The sequence below is a fragment of the Lytechinus pictus genome, chromosome 16, assembly GCF_037042905.1.
Source record: "Lytechinus pictus isolate F3 Inbred chromosome 16, Lp3.0, whole genome shotgun sequence".
In the NCBI taxonomy this organism is placed as follows: domain Eukaryota; kingdom Metazoa; phylum Echinodermata; class Echinoidea; order Temnopleuroida; family Toxopneustidae; genus Lytechinus; species Lytechinus pictus.
The window spans coordinates 16,948,843-16,968,461 of record NC_087260.1 but is presented as its reverse complement, the minus strand read 5'-3'; the positions used below and the strand labels follow the sequence as shown (position 1 = coordinate 16,968,461).

Genomic DNA, 19,619 nt, shown 5'->3' with positions numbered 1-19,619 from the left:
TATTATTCAACAGTAGATCGTGCCATATAGGTGCAATTTGACATGCAATAAGGACACTGTTTCTTTCTTCTCCTTTTTTTATGGTAACTCCCGTAGAAAATTGACAGGACTGCTTTTTTGCTGGTAAACGCCAAGCTGGTATACAATCAATTACCGAGAAAAAAAAATTACGTCTAAGTTAATCAGTCATAAGGGCTGACGATATAGACGACAAATATTACTCTCGGGTCTTTTTATCAAAGTGGGGACAACTGGACAATGGCAGAGTGGGGATTTGAACTCACAACCTTGCGATTGTGAGTACAATGCTCTATAAGCACTGGCCCACACGACCCGTTTCATATTTGTAGTAAAAAGATGATGAAATTAAAACCTTTATTATGTGTAATTATTGAACATTTCTTTTTTATTCTGCTTGTTTGTAAATCAGTGGCCAGATTTTCACATGCTTCTTGTAAATCCCTGATTAAAGTTTTCACTTTCAATGTATGTTGTTTTATTTGTTAAAATCTATCGTCCATTAAATCTATTTATGCTTATTTACTTATGGCGTTTGATTGAATCAGACATTTGTCTGTGAATATTGTCAATTTCTGTTCGTTTCGCCCAAACATGTCGAATACAACTCAAGCAAACATTTTTTTTTTATATGACTTTTTTTCTTTTCTTATGTCATACAGATCCATTATAGTTGGTCACGTATGGTTGCATAATTATGATATGTAAAAAGAATGGAATAAACGAATTAAAATGAGGAATTTATCTACATAATCATTGTAGAATGGAAATAGGATAGGCCAGGTAAAGAAGAGCAGGAAACTGACACAAATTATCACAAAATGTTAGTAACGACATTTAATCACTCTTGCAGAATTGCCCAACTGAAGAGTGACGCTTCAACACTTAGTTTCATTGATTTTTTGTCTAGATCTAACTTTAACGTGTGGTCATGTCTGATGAGCAATGAAGAATTAGATCAGCTTTTGGACGATGAAATTGGGTGAGTAGACCTAGATTTAGGCCTAGGCCAGGCCCTATATCTACAAGTAAGGTTTAACTTTTTAACGTGTTAAACTAACGTTAGATCTTACTTAAATCTAAATCTTGTTAACGACGACGTAGATCTAGGCCTAACTTAATTAAAGTTAAAGTGAGTGCTAACAAAACATTATATTTGGTCCTGGACCTGCTTCGAAAACAGAAAGATCAGGACCACCACCAACAGTACAGCCGCGACCTAACGTTAGTCTGAAGTAGATCCCCAAGTTAGATTTGAATCTGCACCTGATCATGGCTCAACATGCAATGAAGCATTCTCGGTCTAGATCTAGATCTAAACAAACTTGATTTTGATTGGAAAAGGGTCATTCACTGCATGTAGATCTACTTAACGTTAGACTAACGTTACTTAGATCTAGATCTAGGCCTATACCAGTTCCAGACATCAGTCACTGTCACTGAACATTCACTCTACAGTACAGTATGCATTGTAGACCAAGGCCTAGATCTATCTTCATCAATCAAGGCTAGGTCTAACTTATATCTATTATAACAGATATTGACTGAAGGGGTGTGTAAAAAAAAGTTCTTTGGACCGCCTGAATGATTCATATTTTCCCTCGTGATCACATTTCCCCTCAGCGCACCTTGGAAAAATATAAATCCGGCAGTCCAAATGGCAAAGAATGATTTTATTACACACCCCCTCAATCAATATCTGTAGGGGCCTATCAGGGGCGGATCCAGCTTTTTATAAAGGGGGGGGTTGGGGTGGTATGCGAGGGAGCGTAGCGACCGAGTCCAAGCGAGCGGAGCGAGCGAGGGGGAGGGTGTGGGAGGGGGGTGTCCCCCCTCCCACAGTAGGGAAAATTTTTGAAAGGGGGGGGGGCAAGGGACTCTGTGACATTTGTTCGCCCAACCCCCCCCCCTCCCCCAAAAAGAAATAATAATAATAATAATAATAATACTAATAATAATAATAAATGAAATAAATACATAGAAATAGAATAAAATAAAATTACAAGTTTAAAAAAAAAGATAAGATTAAAAAAAATGGTCCCCGGATTTTTTTTTTTGGGGGGGGGGGTTGCAACCCCCAACCCCCCCTCTAGATCCGCTTCTGCCTATAATCTGGAATAAAATGACGTCCAAGCAAGAATGAGGAAATAAATAATACACGACTACGCGAGAACATCCCATTCGTAGAAACATTGGAAACAGAAATTTACTCTTTTTCTAAATGTATAAATCTAGTGAGATGTTCACTCCTTGGAGGGAGTGAGTAAAATTAATAAAATTAGAATAAGAGAAACTTTACCTGTTACTGAGTATTTCACTCTTTTAAAAATGTATACTGCGTGAAACGTTCGTAAGCTAACTGTAAATTCAATACAACTTCCAGTAATTCTTGACGTCACTTACAGTGGGTGTGAGCAGAGAGTAGAAGTCCAGTGTTTAGGGAGAGTAAAGAATCCTTCTTCTTTTGGGAGTTTAACCCTTTTTGTTCAGAAGGCAAGAAGGCGATTTGAAAATGATTTTTTGTTAATCCATAATGAAATAACTATGAACTTCATTTCCTTCATAACAGAACCACACCCGAAAAAAATATAGTCACAATTTACATTTACATCGATGAAATGAACCAAGTAAATATAAGTAAGAGAAACGTTAAGATAAATTTTAAATCTTAAATACGATTTTACCCTTGTTTGATTTTGCTTCCTTTATTTATTCAAATCAAGATTTTGCCGGGATGGTCATGACCGTTAAACAAAGCAAGACCTCAAAGAAGGGGAATAAAAGTGGTATATTTAATGGTAAACCATTAACTCTGAAAAGCCTTTTAAAGGGAGGCTCTAATCCATATCTGAAGCCAACATTCAATATCTGTCAAAAATAGATATTAGAAAAATATATGCTATTATGGTTGTCAAAAATCGAACACTAATCCCACTATTTATCATTTATCTATTCATTCTTTGTATAAATAAGCGAAACTCTAAGATGTCACAAATTTTTTTCTTCAGTTTTACATAAAGTTTTATAGACATTTTTGCGTTTATACCTGTTTGATTTTGCTTCCTTTATTTATTCATATCAAGATTTTGCCGGGGTGGTCATGACCAATAAACAAAGGCCTCAAAGAAGGGGAATGAAAGTGGGATATTTAATGGTAAACCATTAACTCTGAAAAGCCTTTTAAAGGGAGGCTCTAATCGATTTCAAATGCCCACATTCAATACCTGTCAAAGTTTTTAAAATAGATGCTATCGTCGTTAATGTCAAATATACATGTATAACAAACACTAATCCTGCTATTTATCAAATGGAATGGAATAAATCCATGCAAGAAACGCGAATATTCATTTATATCAACGGGGCAGATGAGGAGGGGGGTGGTCCATAAGTACTTCATTATGGAGCTACTGTCTTACTTTGCCAGTTGTCATTTCGTACAAAGAGGGTTGAGCCAAAAATCTGGGCAAGAAATTATTTTATCCAAATTTTATAGAGCAGAAATCTCTCGGCAAAATTTTGACATTTTCATCAAAATCTGATAAAAAATAATGAAGTTTTATTGAATGTTAAAAATAAGCAATTCGTTAAGACAGTTATATTCACGCCGTCATTAATATGCAATAGGTAGACTGATGATGTCATGTTTCTTTTTTCTTATCTTATTACATAAAACCAAATTAGTTTTGTATACATGTGTGTGATTATGTCTCCTTTGTACATGTTAAAACAGCACTATAGAAGCAGTGGTTGTCTTACACATGAAATGGGTAAATATTCTTACTATTGCATGATGACTCGTAGAATAACGATTAATCGAATAAGCGAATAAGCCCGTTTGCAAGAGAAGACAGATTTATAAGAAACCTATTATTGGCAAGCCATATACGGCCACTGTGTTTCCGCGGGATTTATCCACGGACACGCTCCCCGCAACAGATCTGTGATTGGCTGGCCAAGGCATGGGTGGCGCTGTCACGCAGCGCCCTTGGTGACAACTAGGTAACTACAACGTGGGCACAGCCTCTACGCTAAAAAGAGCCAATTAAATGCATTGGAAGGATTCAGGGGCGCGCGCAATACGCGACAGATGTGGAAACACATGTTCATTCTCAGCTCGGCGGGGATGCAAGGCGTTAATTTTAATAATGGTTGTTGTGATTGGTTGGTTATATTGTTAGGGTCGGAGGGTATTTGCTTATGCTTCCTAAAATGAGGTACATAATAATAATGATAGTGATAGTGGTAGGTTATTATCAGAGGGATCCATGCTCTACAAGCAGTGCTTTTAGTGGATCCCCTCAGTTCCATAAAAGATTTAGTGAATACAATTGTACATTAAAAAAAAAATGTAATTATAATTGATATGTATTTGGATTTGTTTATGCATATGAATTTGATTTATATTTGTATTTAGTTATGATGTACATGAATGGACATTGAAAACAAACTTGTTTTTGGATAGTTGATGTTTTTGCATTGGTTGGATAGATGGGCTTGTTACGGTTGTTTGGTTATTATAACCATAGGGACCCTCGCTATACAAGCAGTTCTATAAGTTCTATAAGTAGATCCACTCATTTCCAGCCAAGCTGTTAATACTATTGTACAATTTTTTAAGAATTTGCCTGTAGTTGACTTGTAATTACAATGGATACGTATTGACATTTGTTTTGTGAATATGATGTATATTTGATTTGTATTTGAGCTTGGTTATGATGTATGATATAAATTTAAAATTAACTTGGTTTGGTTGGTTGGATGAGTTTGCTATGGTTCATTGGTTAGTTGGTTGATTATTATGATCACAAGGATCTACGCTCTACAAGCAGTGTTCTTAGTGGGTCCCCTAACTTCCAACCAAGCTTTTGTTAATTATATTGCACAACTTTTGATAATACGCACCCCAGGAAATGTCTGGCCTGGAATCCCGTTTGGATCTATTCCTTCTGGGAGGTCACGTGACCCGGTTTTCCCCTTAAAATCTGCTTGATTTGTGTCCTTGTAAACAAATTGTAAATGTCGTTTTATTTAGGAAAATCCCCGAGCGGCAATAAACGCTGAAAAACGGCAATTCATGTTTCACCTGTATTTATTCTCGCATCGAAGGTTTACCTTTATGAACAGAGTTTGTAAGTTATGAAATTATCCAAATCTGAAATTCGATTTATATCTCGTTTGCTGCCTTTTGTCATCTAGGGCAGATGCTGAGATCGATGAGGGATTTAATCGAGAGATATACGTTGAATTTGTTTAGCATAATACCCCCATAGGTGCCTGTAAACCTTCTTAACTCTTAACACGCCAAGAATGCCGAACTTCGTACTGCAAATGGGTGACTCTAGTACGATAAGGGCTAACAGAAAAATGGAATAGCTAATAAGCATTTTGATGACCAAGTTTTAGGTCCATGCCCTGGGCATAGAATCGATATGAAATGTTTCTGACTTCAGGAGGCGTTGGTGGCGGGGAAAAATAAGGCAAATGACAATTTTCTAGCACTTGTGAAACCAAACTAGAATCACGAACGCTAATCACACTCATGAATTCAAATTCTACTCCGGAGGTGAATTCCAGGGCCTTTTCACACGTGAATCTTGAATCATCATTGTAATGTTGATTGCTATTGTAATCGTGACTGTGATTCGAGTTCGTGATTCTAATCATTTTCTAGTTTGGTTTCACACGTGCTAAATATTCGTCATTAGCCTTATTTTTCACTGGAATCATCATTCAAATTACGATTTTTTTTTACCGTGTGAAAGGGCGGCCAGTTAAGTTTGCGGTACGAATTTTACTTGTGAAAGGCATGACCATGACCTCAAAAAAATCTTTTGGGGGTGGAGCTTAGGTGTCGTTTCAAGCACTTCCGTAGATAATACAACTGTCATGCACTCATCGTATGGATGCAGCGCTTTAATTGACAAGACACAAAGGACACATACCGCCTGCGCTCGGGAATTCGAATTCGGATTCAAGATTCACGTGTGAAAAGGTGGTAGGCGTAATTATTTTTCACTGCTTATATCAAAGATTTGGTTTTCGTTAACAGAATCATTATCATGGTGTCTCATTTCCTTAATTACAACTTACAGTTGTAATGAAAAAGCATGAAACAAGAGGAAGAATGGGAATGCTTCCCAGGCTTCGATGCCGGACGTATCCATTGTTATGATTTTCATGTTGTTTTTATTATATTTGATTTCCAAACAAAACATTTATACTTATGAATGAAGTTGATTGACTATAATTATTTCAAATTACGAAGCAAAAATGACAAAGATCGTTTTGCCGCAAAAGATTGATTATTAAAAAAATCACTAGTTCGAGAAGTTTTAATCCTTATCGTTACCAACAAAGAAGAAATTGATCTAGGGAAGTGAACAGTCTGCCTCTTTAGTGGGACTTTGATTGCCATCATAAGCATATATTCTGGAAATGTCTCTATTTTCCTCTCGTGTATTTTTTTTAGGGGGAGGGGTGCTTACTCTCTTTCCACGTCTCCAACATCCACCTCTGTGTTTATATCTCATCGTTATGTTGAATTTATTCGAGCCGTTAAAAATGACGATTAATTGTTCTTTTGACTGTTACCTTATATTCTACTTTCTTCATTCCAACTTTAATGTTTGTAATTTCTCAATATAGGTTACCTTACAAAGTTGCTATGTCATGTATATATGTTATGGATTCTCTAGTACAAAGATTAAAGAATAATTATCAGGCCTACGAATATACGGTGAATTTCCACGAATATGCACGAATAAACGAATAAAGTGTTATTCCGACAAGCTCAGTATTAGCTATACATCATGCAATAAGCCGATACTCAAATGAGCCGAATAAAGCAGCAACGATAACGGGCAATTATACAAATTATTATGGTGCCTCCCAACTCTGCAGCAGATCCGACATACATGTAATAACAATATATGATACTTTCATAAAGTATATACTTACACAGAAACAATAACAAGAAAAAAAACATTTAGCAGTGGGAAGGTCGCATGCACATGTGCAGTTGACTAATGATAGTAGTCCATTATTCTATACCATTTCTACTGCTGTATCACCTGTATTAAAATTTCTTGGCATTAATTGTAAATCTCTCAGTCAAGTCTTGACGCGGTTGTTTCCGGTACTCCCTTCACTCGTTAACTTCCATCGAATAAACTATCACCGTTCTACATTTCTATTTGGTAGCCAAATAGCTGCTATTCGTCCATTGATGTTGCAATCTACAGCCTTTTCGATTGCGAGTTAAACAAATTACATTTTTCTAATTTATTTAGAATTGTCTTCGTGGCGACAAATTTTTGTCCATTACTTACATCACCTAACCAAAAAGAGGTGGTTGATTACATTAAGTAAGCGATGGCGTTGAATCAAACAGTTTCCCCAGAGAGTGTCATCAAAGATGAGTTATCTACTAACTTTGTTCAGATATGCGAGATCATCATAGGGTGTTTTGGAATCTTTGGTAACCTGACGTGTGTTCTTGTTCTAGGCCGCCGTTCTGTCCGTAACCAGACCAACTGGCTGATAGTCAACCAAGCAGTTGTTGATGCCTTCGTTTCGTTCTTTCTCGTGACAGCCGTCTCGACACAAATCGCAGGCGTATCTCCCAAGAATATGAACAGAGTTAGCGGGGAAATATTCTGTAAGTTCTGGGGGTCTCTGAGTATTGTCTTTGGGGGCTTTGCTATATCAACATTTAATCTTACAGCCATATCCATTGAACGTTACATAGCTGTCGTACATCCTATCTGGTACCTTTCCCATTTCAAACAACGTGCAATGGTTATCTTGATTACGCTTGCGTGGTGTCTAGCCCCAGTTCTTCAGATAGTAACGGTGTCCACCCAGTACGGGGTTTCTCAGGAAGGTGAGTGCTATTACTATCCCAAATACAGTCAGATCCTCGTAGCCCTGTTTTTCTGGGAGTACTTCATGCCCATCTGTGTAATGACTTTCTCTTTCTTCTCCATCATCTTGAAGTTTCGGGAGCTAAATAAGATCGCCATTGAGCGTACGCGTGAGATCCAGAACACACCTCCCATCCCAGGTTCAAGTGCGCCGGAAGAAGTATCGGTCAACAGGGAGGTGGTGGCCTCGCGTCCAGCTGTGAAAACCTTACATGTTCCTGGAGAAATGGCAGCCAGTACCATCCGACCTGGGAGCAGTACTTCTTCCAGAGAACCCAACAGACGTCTCGATCAGAGAAATCCAATCCAGGATAATGCAGTCGGTAGGATACAGAGACGCAACACAACCAAGGTCCTCTTTTCTGTTTACATCATATTCCTCATTTGCTGGAGCCCCAATCAGTGGGCTTTTTTGCAGTTCAACCTCGGGGGCTTTTTGGACTTCAAATCCACATTCTATCGTCTTACAGTGGTCATGGGCATTCTGAATACCTGTATTAATCCGTTCATTTACGCACTGAGACTTAAGATCTACCAGAGAGAGTTTAAATCCATGATTCAACCATTTTACTGCCATTAATGCACTGCATGACCTGGTTTATTCGACAGGCGTATTGCGCACCATTGTTTTACCAACATGTTATTTAGTTCATACTTATTTTCAGCTCAGTGCTGTTACTTATTCCTAATTTTAGCTAGATTTGGATATTGCCTGACACCATAACCTTCTTTGTTGTAAATAAAGGCACAATGGTAGCCCCGATAGACTCTATTGTGTATTGGAGTTGGGGCATGAGGGATACAGCATGGCAAACAAAAATTATTAGTATTATCAAAATGTAAATCATGTTTGTTTAATTGATCATCGTCTTCACATAGATAATTGCACCATTTTTGGTGGCATTATTCGGTAGTCCTAGTAAGCCTTATCATATACCACATTATAATGTTCACTGTAACACAAATTGTGTTAACCTGTTCACTACTGAATTTTCTAATTCCAATAGGGTTCGTGTACAGACGTGATCTGGTTCAGGTAGGCGATAGCTTTTACTATTAGGCTTTTGTCATGTTTTTAATTTATTGCATAATGTCAGTAATCCGTCTTAAATCATTTATGTGACATGGGTGTAATCGTATTGACGTATGAATAATTTTGCAGGCACGTGTTAACTACGATAGTCATGATTGAGACAAAACGTTAGTAGAGGTCTGCTCTGACATCGTAGCCCTACTTAAATACGTGTGTGCTATAAGTCACATTTGATTGCAGTCGTCATAAGTTTGCTTAATCTACAAATTTGCGATTTAAGTACGCGTACACATTATTTATCCGTGCCTTTTTCAGTTTCTGGCATTATTTGTAGGCCGTAGTATCGGATATCGTATATGAACCCTGAAATCACATTGCAGTTTCCCAGACTCTATGAATAAATCTTACAGTATCGTACAGAGATCGTAGGATTTTCGTGCAGAGGTCGTTTGTCAGATCGTAACATGTCCTGGAAATGCACGATATGGAAGGTACAGTATAATAGACGCACATACTCCGTACATCGGTCCATCAAGCATGTTAACCATTATGCTTAGACATTGCATAATTTGCTATACGATCGTGACAGGGGGTGCTAATCGTGCATTGATTTTGGGTTGACCTGCGGAGTAAGGATATCTATACGGAGGTTACAAAGCCCCTGGACGATCTCAGCACAACCACTGAATAAAAACCGTACGATATTCTTGTATGATACGAATAATGTTAATTGGTTTTAGTGGTTGGGAAGGCCACAGAAGTATTTGTATGTAATACTACTAGGGTCAGTAAAACTATTGATAAATAAAAAGAGAAGAATGATACAGGTGGAGAATATGGGCAAAACGTCTCCAAAATACGTCGATTCTCCGAATAATTTTATAACGCTATTTCGACGTCCGCAGTCAACACTAGCCTCGTTGACTAATGCTGCTTTCACACCAAGGTACGATCAATGGGGGCGGTATCTGCGACCGTACCCAGCGACCGATGAAATCATGATGTGAAAGCATTTCATCCTACTCAGCGAACGAACGTTTTGGTCAAAACGATCGGTCGCTGAGTACGGTCGGAGAGGTACTTCAGCTACCTATCGCGACCGATGCAAGCTTGATGTGAAGGCGCATCGTACTCATCGACCGATCGAAATGCCCTATTCATATTTTGTGACGTTAGTGATATTTCATAAAACAAGTTAAGATTTTATTCACTCTTTCGACCCCCTATCGGGGTATGAGAGTACAGCATATAAACAACATATAACAAATTACAAACAAATGTATGCGTACATTGTATAACTTCCAATATAATAATTTGTATAACATTATACAATCTACTGTAAATAAAGAGGCTTTAATATGAGGAAATTAAAATTTGTAAACGAATTTTTCGGCAATAACTCCTACGTGTTTAAGATCGCATGCTCGATCTGTTATGAAAAATCACAAGTCAGAGAAAATTGGAACCAGTGGGATTAGAACCTGCCATCTAATGCTTGCCGGGTCGTGACTTAACCACGAGGCTATTCTGGTTAAGTCACGATGAACTGGGATACAAATATATGGCATTTGTGGACGGCATTTGCATATTAATGAGTAAAAAAAGGATCGAGGGTATTGTATATACAATCTTTTTTACACAAGAAAACAGACTGGTCGTTTCACTAACCTACAAATTCGGGTACGAACTGAACTAGAACATGTATAAGTAGAAGTACTACATGAATTAAGAATACATTCTTCTTTCGTTGGTTTGTGACAAAATTCTAACATAATGAGGTGAGCAAATTTAGCTTTTTTAAGGACGCCCGCTTTTTTAGTATTCAAAAGCTTTTCCATGACCAATACTCTTGGGAACTTCACTGCAAGGCGTATAATCTGTGTTACCAATATACCTCTCTCTTTATGAAAAAAGGACAAACAAACAATTAAGGATATTTGTCTCCTATGTCTGTGAAGAAAGGCAAAGCGTACACTGCATTTCAGAATGAGGGATGTTAACATCTAAACGGTCTTTGTAACAGGTAATGCATGAATTTAGAAAGTGTTATAGCGGTTTTTTTTCTTATTTAAGCACTGTAAATAATTTTTATATTCATGGTTACTTTTAAATAACCTGTATTTTTTGCAAATACGATTCCATCACACAGCTGCATTCCAGTCCTGACAAAAAATATATTTAAACCTCCACTTGACCATATTCATAACAATCCTTACACTCAAACCATTACATCGATCAAGCCAGAAATTTGATAGGCCAGATTAATTTAAAGTATTTTCAATTAATTTTTGCCAAGAAGAGTTAAAATCTGTAAGCTCATCTTTATGCAACCTAAACATAGATTTGAATAGCACACTTGGATTTGTTCTCATGTCCTTTTAAAATTCTCAACCAGAAGCGAATTACATTTAAAGGGGAATCCAGCATTGGCCATAAAATATTGTGTTGGGAAGGATAAAAATAAATCAAACAGAATGGCGAAAGTTTGAAAGAAATCGGACAAGCAATAAAAAAGTTATAGCTGCTTTAAAATTGATATCACTAGTAAATAGTATGTAGATTTCAAATTGGCAATGGGTAAGTAAGTTATGACAAGGGGCAAGGACGACTTTCCCATAGGCCATGTATTTTATTATCAGGGATTTGTGGTTTTCTCTTAAGTACCCATTCCCCTGGGGCAGTAATCTAAATATAATCCAGGTAGTATATTGGTTTATGTCCTCGTGAAAGAAAAATATAATTCGAAATAAAAAATTTCGGAAAATGACATTTTAGCCATAATATTTATTGGATTACATATAGAAGAGCAGGAAGCTCCTTGAGAAGAATAGTCCTTGCCTTTAATACATTACTAGGACATCCCATATCCGGCCAATTTGAAGTCTCCATAGTTATAGTGATTACCAATATTTACAACTTTAAAAAAATCATAACTTTCTTGTTGTTTGTTCAATATTATTCAAACTTTCACTTATCAACTTGTCTTATTTTTCTTCTTCTTATATAAACAAGTTTTTATTTGGGTTGGATCCCCCTTACATTTAACATGTAATGATTCAGAATCAATCTCCGTCCTCTCTCCCCATAGACCAAACAATGTCCATAGCGTAAAATAATTATGCGCAGATCATGATGCGCGCAAACTTACAGCGACTGATCGCTCTGGGCCTGACCAGATTTTGATGGCGGTGTGAAAGCACGTCCGATCGGAACTAAATAAAAAATGCTGATAAAAAGTAAATAAAATATCTTACATTTCTTATATTGCTTTCACATACTGCAGTGACCGTACCCAGCGACCGTAAAAGCAGTATGTGAAAGCAGTATAAGAAATTTAAGATATTTTGTACTTTTTATCAGCATTTTTTATTTAGTTCAGGAAGAAATTGGTAATGATGGCTTAAATAAGTCTGAACACAAGAGCAATGATCGGTTTGACCACAGGAACTCCATATTGTGACTCATCGCCTTTAATACCCACTACTCACTAAGGCACTATCGTTTTTTTTTACAAATTGATAGAGAATCTTTTGGCTTTGACGGGTTGACTCGTGCAATTAAAAAAGAAAAACAAGCCCATAAATATTGAGATTAAAAAGCTTATTGGTTATGATATGTCCCACCGGCAATGAATATTTGATAGAGATTAATAATGTATGGAGGAAATGACATCAAAATTACGTTCGATATTATATTTTTTTGCTATACTAACTGACATAATGGTCGCGTAAACAGAACCACAAGCAGGGGACTGCTCTTACACCCACTCAGGGGCGGAACCAGAATTTCCTGCCCTTTATGATGGACAAAGATTTGTTCTTGATGACCATTATTTGTTTTAAAACCTATTTTTCTCTAATAGGTTAAGATTGCAGTGCTACCAACAGATTATTTACTCATAATCTGAATTTTCGATTGAATGCGTGTCATTATTTTCATGGCACAACCTTTTACCAGCTTGTGCTTTCCTGAAAGCAATTGCTATTTTGTATGTCTTCAGCCTACTTTAAATAAATATTAATCATGCTTATTTCATTGTAAAAATGTATGTATAGAAATAGGTGCAAATTTTATCGTCACAAAATGTTAAAAACAGTAACTTCAAAAGTCAGTGCACATCGTAGTTTAAAATATATTGCATTATTACAAACCATTCAATGAATTCTTATGAAATGCACTTGACATATAATCATATTGAGAGGTATGCTAGACAAGATCGGTTGACGTTGTCAACATAAGTTGTTTCCATGTTGTGTTACACCCATATTTAATTAAAACTTTGTTGGTTATCAGCATACATTTTACTCGCGTGTTGTCTATTGAGGAATTAAGAAGTTTACCTACGTTTAAAGCATTTGTGTAAAGATCCAATTTCCGATGTAATTTTTGGGGTGTCCTCTGGGACTTCTTTGAAGAAAGTTAACATTATTTTTAAAAAGTACTTGTAACCAAGTTAAGACCGGAGCAACATGTGAGGACAGAGATATGAGCAAATCTATGATTTTTCTATTTTGAGTGAGAAGGATATAAGAAAGAACGAAATAAGAAAGGGGGAGAGTATCAAAGAGGTCATGGCACGGTATAAATCTGTAATGTCGTCTTCCGATTCCCAATTATAAAAATAATTGAAATAGTTATAGTAGTTATTAAGGTAATAACAATAATGATAATAATTCAAATAATGATAATTAAAGACATCAAATGGAATCGGGAATGGGTTTGTTGAATCACCCGGAGGTAATCAAAAAATGTTTCGTCACTGGAAGAACAGGACATTGATATCAAATAGGCACACAAATTTAAAGCAAAGTTAGTACAAAAAAGTATTTCTCTTTCACAAATATTAGTATGTAAATATTTCCATAGCGCTAAGTACAGTGTTTCTAAGCGCTGACTATTACCCAGGCTTTAGCACATCTACCCTGATTTGGCGCTCGGTCTTTCAAGTAATTTCTTCCTACCGGCTTCGCATCACTACACTTGGATGAAAAAAGAAATCCTTGCCATGGGACGCGAGTGTGGCCGTGAGATTCGAACCCCGGACCTTATGGTTTAATGGTCCAATGAACCACAACACCTTTACATAATTTGCGTGCATTATCTAGCGTAGATATGAAACAACTTTTCATTTTATTTCTTTTCCAGTTATTTTTTTTTTATGAACGCCTGGACACGTGCAGGCGCGCAACGAGATCATTTAATTAGGACCAACGTCGTCATTTTAAGATACTTGTCAAATATTCTGGGCGAGTCCCACAACTTCATGTCCCTCTGGCAGATTCTGCTTTGGAATAATTGAAGTCGCTTCATTTAAGAATTCCAAAGGGGTTTCTAGTATTTTTAATTATTAAAGCTGGAAAAGTAAAAAAAAAAAATGAGATGAAATTCATGCAACAGGGAAAATATTCCAAATTCCTATATCATATGATAAGAATTTAAAAAAACCCAGACTTATCGAATTCGGGCATACATTTTAGCTAATTCCTCGGCATCTACGATTGGAAAGGGTGATGATAACAAAATTATATTATGAAGGATTCATAAGCGGTACATTATTTTTTTATAAGGTTCTACCCCGCGGGGTAAATGGGCATTCTATTCTTTATCATCTCTATATCTGCTTTTCCTCAATCGAATGTCCACAGGCACAGGCAACATCCTTATGATAGTTTATATGGAGTACATTTCCAATAGACCTCATTCTATCTTTTCATTCTGCAGCGAACTTCACTCGTTCATATTTGATTAACAAATTCGTGGTCAGAATTTTTATCATTTTAGTAGCGCACATACACAATGACGGTACAAACTGCCTTTTTTCTTTCACTATATGAGGTTTGGTTATCAAATGGAGGGAACAACTGTTACAGTCAAGGAAGTGTAAGGTCTGAAAAGTGCACGTGTCGGGGAGAGAGAAGGGGAGGGGTGATGAGCGATTGCAGGGGGTAGAGTGGTGGAGGGAGTGAAGTAGATGGAGGGAGAGAAAAAGAGAAAATGACTAGGAGAGAGAAAGAGAGATGTTGAAAGTTGTAGAGGAAGACGATGTGTTTTGTGTGGTTTTGGAAAGATAAGCTGAATTGATATAAAATTCTTAACTACTTTACAATAAAGAATCTAAGCAGGAAAGACTCATCACTGTGATGAATAATTGATGGTATTTTTCTATTATCAGGAATATAAAGATTCGATGTACGAGCTGGGACTGCTCAATTGGATTGTGAGAGAGTGCTTGTGTACAGTAGGGGTGCTTGTGGGGTCTGAAGTTGTTCGTTTCGGAAGGGTCATGCGATAATTAGGGAAAATATTTCATAAAGCGCACATATAAACATAAATTAATGATAATAATAATAATAGTGATGATGATAATAATGTTCAGTTCTTCTATAGCGCATTGCATGTACCATTATATCTAGGTGCTTTCAAAGACCAAATATAGATATTACTACCTTGGCTTTTTACAGCGCACAAGCATTTCGAGGAATAAATTCATGCCAGGTACCAATTTACCTTAACTGGGTTGAGCGCAGCACAATCTGTGCCAATTTCTTGCATGAATATCACTACATTATGATGTAACAAAGAATCAAACAATGTACTATACATACACACTCACCATCAAACGCGCACACACACCCAGACCCATCCACCTCACAACATATAAACGCAAACACAATGTCTACTTATCTACCAAAATAACTTAAACAGATAAGCCTCAAACGAAAATGATAAGATGTTTTAATTTGCATTTTTACTCAATACGAAATTTCCAAATCTTCAATCGTCAAATCCAAGGAATCTTGATTTCTGATCATATATCATGTTTGATAAACATATCTCCTTCTCCAAGAGAGAAAGGTTTACAAGGAAGCAATGAATACTCTTATTCTACTTCGGCATCCAAGCCTTCTCTCTATGCCCAAGAAACTACTTCAAAATCATGCAGGTCAAATAAATAATTTCTAATGAACAATATCCTCATGCCTTATGACTTGATAAACACGTGACTAAGAAAGTCCCAAAATGCAACTTCATACTTTGCCAATCCATAGAAATAATTTCTAATGAACAATATCCACACGCCTTATGACTTGACAAACACGTGACTGAGAAAGTCCCAAAATGCAACTTCATACTTTGCCAATCCGTAGCTTGCTTGCATGTATCTTACAAAATGATTATGGCCTTTGAAAAACATTTCCTCATTTAAGTTTATTCAAAATTCTAGACAGCAGCGATATGCAAACCAATCGGCTCTTTGTCAGCGATTGTGCACATGATCAATTCGCTGGTCAAGTGCTTAATCTACTTTTTAAGGGCAACAATCATAATACTGCTACTTCAATATAGACCCATTAAGAAATTATGAATGCGTGTTTTTTTATACAACATCCAGAGAATATTCTCTCTTTAAGTTTACTTTCTTGTGGCATAACACAAATAAACCTTGTCAACAAGGTTCATTGATAATGTTAAACTTTATAAACGGTCTTTTGCCTATAGTAACTTATTGTAATTCACTTTTTACATAACACAGACAATGACGGGTAAATTATATTACAATCAGAAATAAGGTTCATTGAGCACCACGGTTTCCCATTTTCGCAAAACTATTAAACATATGCCTATTATATCACCATCAAATTTACAAGGCCCTGTCTTCGCATTCCTCTTGGTTTATTGGTAAAGGAATTCCAATTTGATTTTATGTACGTATTTGTGTATGTACTGTTGATTACAATGTTAAATGAATATGACGGATTAATTTTATTTCATAATTTACAATTAGACCAAATTGACAGTAGACCAAATGGATATCACCCATGTGACATTATATCTGATAATATGTGAGAAGTATACCAAGTGATACGGGGGCTTGGGGGGGGGGGGGGCTCTTGCCGACAAAGCGACCAAACGATCAAGAAAAAAAAAGAGAAAATGAAAGGGATAAGGGTAAAATATGATTTTGTCTTCAAAGTACTATGTCTATCACAAACTTGGATTTTTGTAATAAAAATATCGAAATTTTTATCGCTTCGCTAGCAACTTCTTATTAATTTTACGCGATACGCCACATCGAGCCCCCTAAATTTTGTTCGCTCATTATACCACTAGATATAAGCAACTCCAATTATAATGCACGACCCACGTTTTAATTTGATTCGTCAAACTATTCAGTTATCGCGAGAACGATATACTGAATATTGAAATATGTAATTAGCTTTGACCTCGATACTTCTTATAGTATCTACCCATACTACATGAAACTTGTTTGTTTTAAAATAAATCGTCACACATTTTAATTGATCGCGAGAACGAAAAGATGAAGGACAGAGTGGGAAAACGATGCGATAAGGTATAATGCCTACAGTAGGGCGAAGGTACAAGAAGCAACGGGAGCAGTAACCCCCTTTCCGTCCCCTTACGCACAAAACCACACCGTCTCACACACATCCTCACGCACACACACATGGAACTGCCACTGACTTCTTAACATTGCGTAGGTACAAGAAGCAAAGTGAGCAGTAATCCCTTTTCAGCCCCCTCCCCTCAGGCACACACCCACACCTCCCGCACACACATACACACACACCCTCACATGTGACCGCCACTGTCTTAATATTGTGAAAACTGTACTAATCTACTGGGGTGGGAATAGATAAATAATTAAAATAATGTCTAAGGTTGTTTGAATTGAGTACGAACAATTTATTTGAAAATACGTTTATATCTACTAGAGATTTGAATCTATTTGATTCCCCCTCGGCACACAGACTTACATCCTCTCTCCCACACACACATACCCACATGGAACCGCCACTGATTTTTTAACATTGCGTAGGTGCAAAGAAGCAGTGAACGGTAATCCCTTTTCACCCCCCCCCCTCCCCTCAGGCACACACCTACAACTCACGCACACACACACCCTCACATGTGACCGCTACTGTCTTAATATTTTTGAAAACTTTACTAATCTACTGGGATGGGAATAGGTAAATAATTAAAATAAGTGTCTAAGTTTGTCTGTTTTAAATTGAGTACGAACAATTTATTTGAAAATACGTTTATATCTACTAGAGATTTGAATCGTTCTATTTGATTCCCCTCGGCACACACACTTACATCCTCTCTCCCCCCCCCCACACACACACATACCCACATGGAACCGCCACTGAGTTACATTGCGTAGGTACAAAGAAGCAAAGTGAACGGTAATCCCTTTTCAGCCCCCCTCCCCTCAGTCACACACCCACATCTCTCGCACACACACACACACCCTCACATGTGACCGCTACTGTCTTAATATTTTTGAAAACTTTACTAATCTACTGGGATGGGAATAGGTAAATAATTAAAATAAGTGTCTAAGTTTGTCTGTTTTAAATTGAGTACGAACAATTTATTTGAAAATACGTTTATATCTACTAGAGATTTGAATCGTTCTATTTGATTCCCCTCGGCACACACACTTACATCCTCTCTCCCACACACACACACACATACCCACATGGAACCGCCACTGAGTTTTTAACATTGCGTAGGTACAAAGAAGCAAAGTGAACGGTAATCCCTTTTCAGCCCCCCTCCCCTCGGGCACACACCCACATCTCTCGCACACACACACACACCCTCACATGTGACCGCTACTGTCTTGATATTTTGAAAACTGTACTAATCTACTGGGGTGGAAATAGGTAAATAATTAAAATAATGTCTAAGTTTGTCTGTTTTAAATTGAGTACGAACAATTTATTTGAAAATACGTTTATATCTACTAGAGATATGAATCGTTCTATTTTGATACCCCCTCGGCACACACACGTACATCCTCTCTCCCACACACACACACACACATACCCACATGGAACCGCCACTGAGTTACATTGCGTAGGTACAAGAAGCAAAGTGAACGGTAATCCCTTTTCAGCCCCCCTCCCCTCGGGCACACACCCACATCTCTCGCACACACATACACACACACCCTCACATGTGACCGCTACTCTCTTAATATTTTTGAGAACTGTACTAATCTGCTGGGGTGGGAATAGGTAAATAATTAAAATAATGTCTAAGTTTGTCTGTTTTAAATTGAGTACGAACAATTTATTTGAAAATACGTTTATATCTACTAGATATTTGAATCGTTCTATTTTGATTTCCCCTCGGCACACACACTTACATCCCCTCTCCCACACACACACACGCAAACCCACATGGAACCGCCACCGAGTTTTTAACATTGCGTAGGTACAATAAGCAAAGTGAGCAGTAATCCCTTTTCAGCCCCCCCCCCTCAATCACACCCACGCCGCACACACACACACACACACACACACACACACCCTCACATGTGACCGCTACTGCCTTAATACTGTGGAAACCGTACTAATCTACCGGGGTGGAAATAGGTAAATAATTAAAATAATGTCTAAGTTTGTCTGTTTTAAATTGAGTACGAACAATTTATTTGAAAATACGTTTATATCTACTAGAGATATGAATCGTTCTATTTTGATTCCCCCTCGGCACACACACTTACATCCTCTCTCCAACACACACACACACAAACCCACATGGAACCGCCACTGAGTTTTTAACATTGCGTAGGTACAATAAGCAAAGTGAGCAGTAATCCCTTTTCAGCCCCC

The 19,619-nt window shown here is 37.3% G+C and overlaps 1 protein-coding gene across 1 annotated transcript; it reads left to right on the top strand.

Annotated features, from left to right (window-relative positions):
• Positions 1-7,389: 7,389 nt before the first annotated feature.
• LOC129279343 (5-hydroxytryptamine receptor 1F-like) lies at positions 7,390-8,520 on the top strand. Its single transcript, XM_054915433.2, has one exon. The coding sequence runs from the start codon at positions 7,390-7,392 to the stop codon at positions 8,518-8,520; it is 1,131 nt and encodes a 376-aa protein (XP_054771408.2).
• The last annotated feature ends 11,099 nt before the right edge of the window (positions 8,521-19,619 follow it).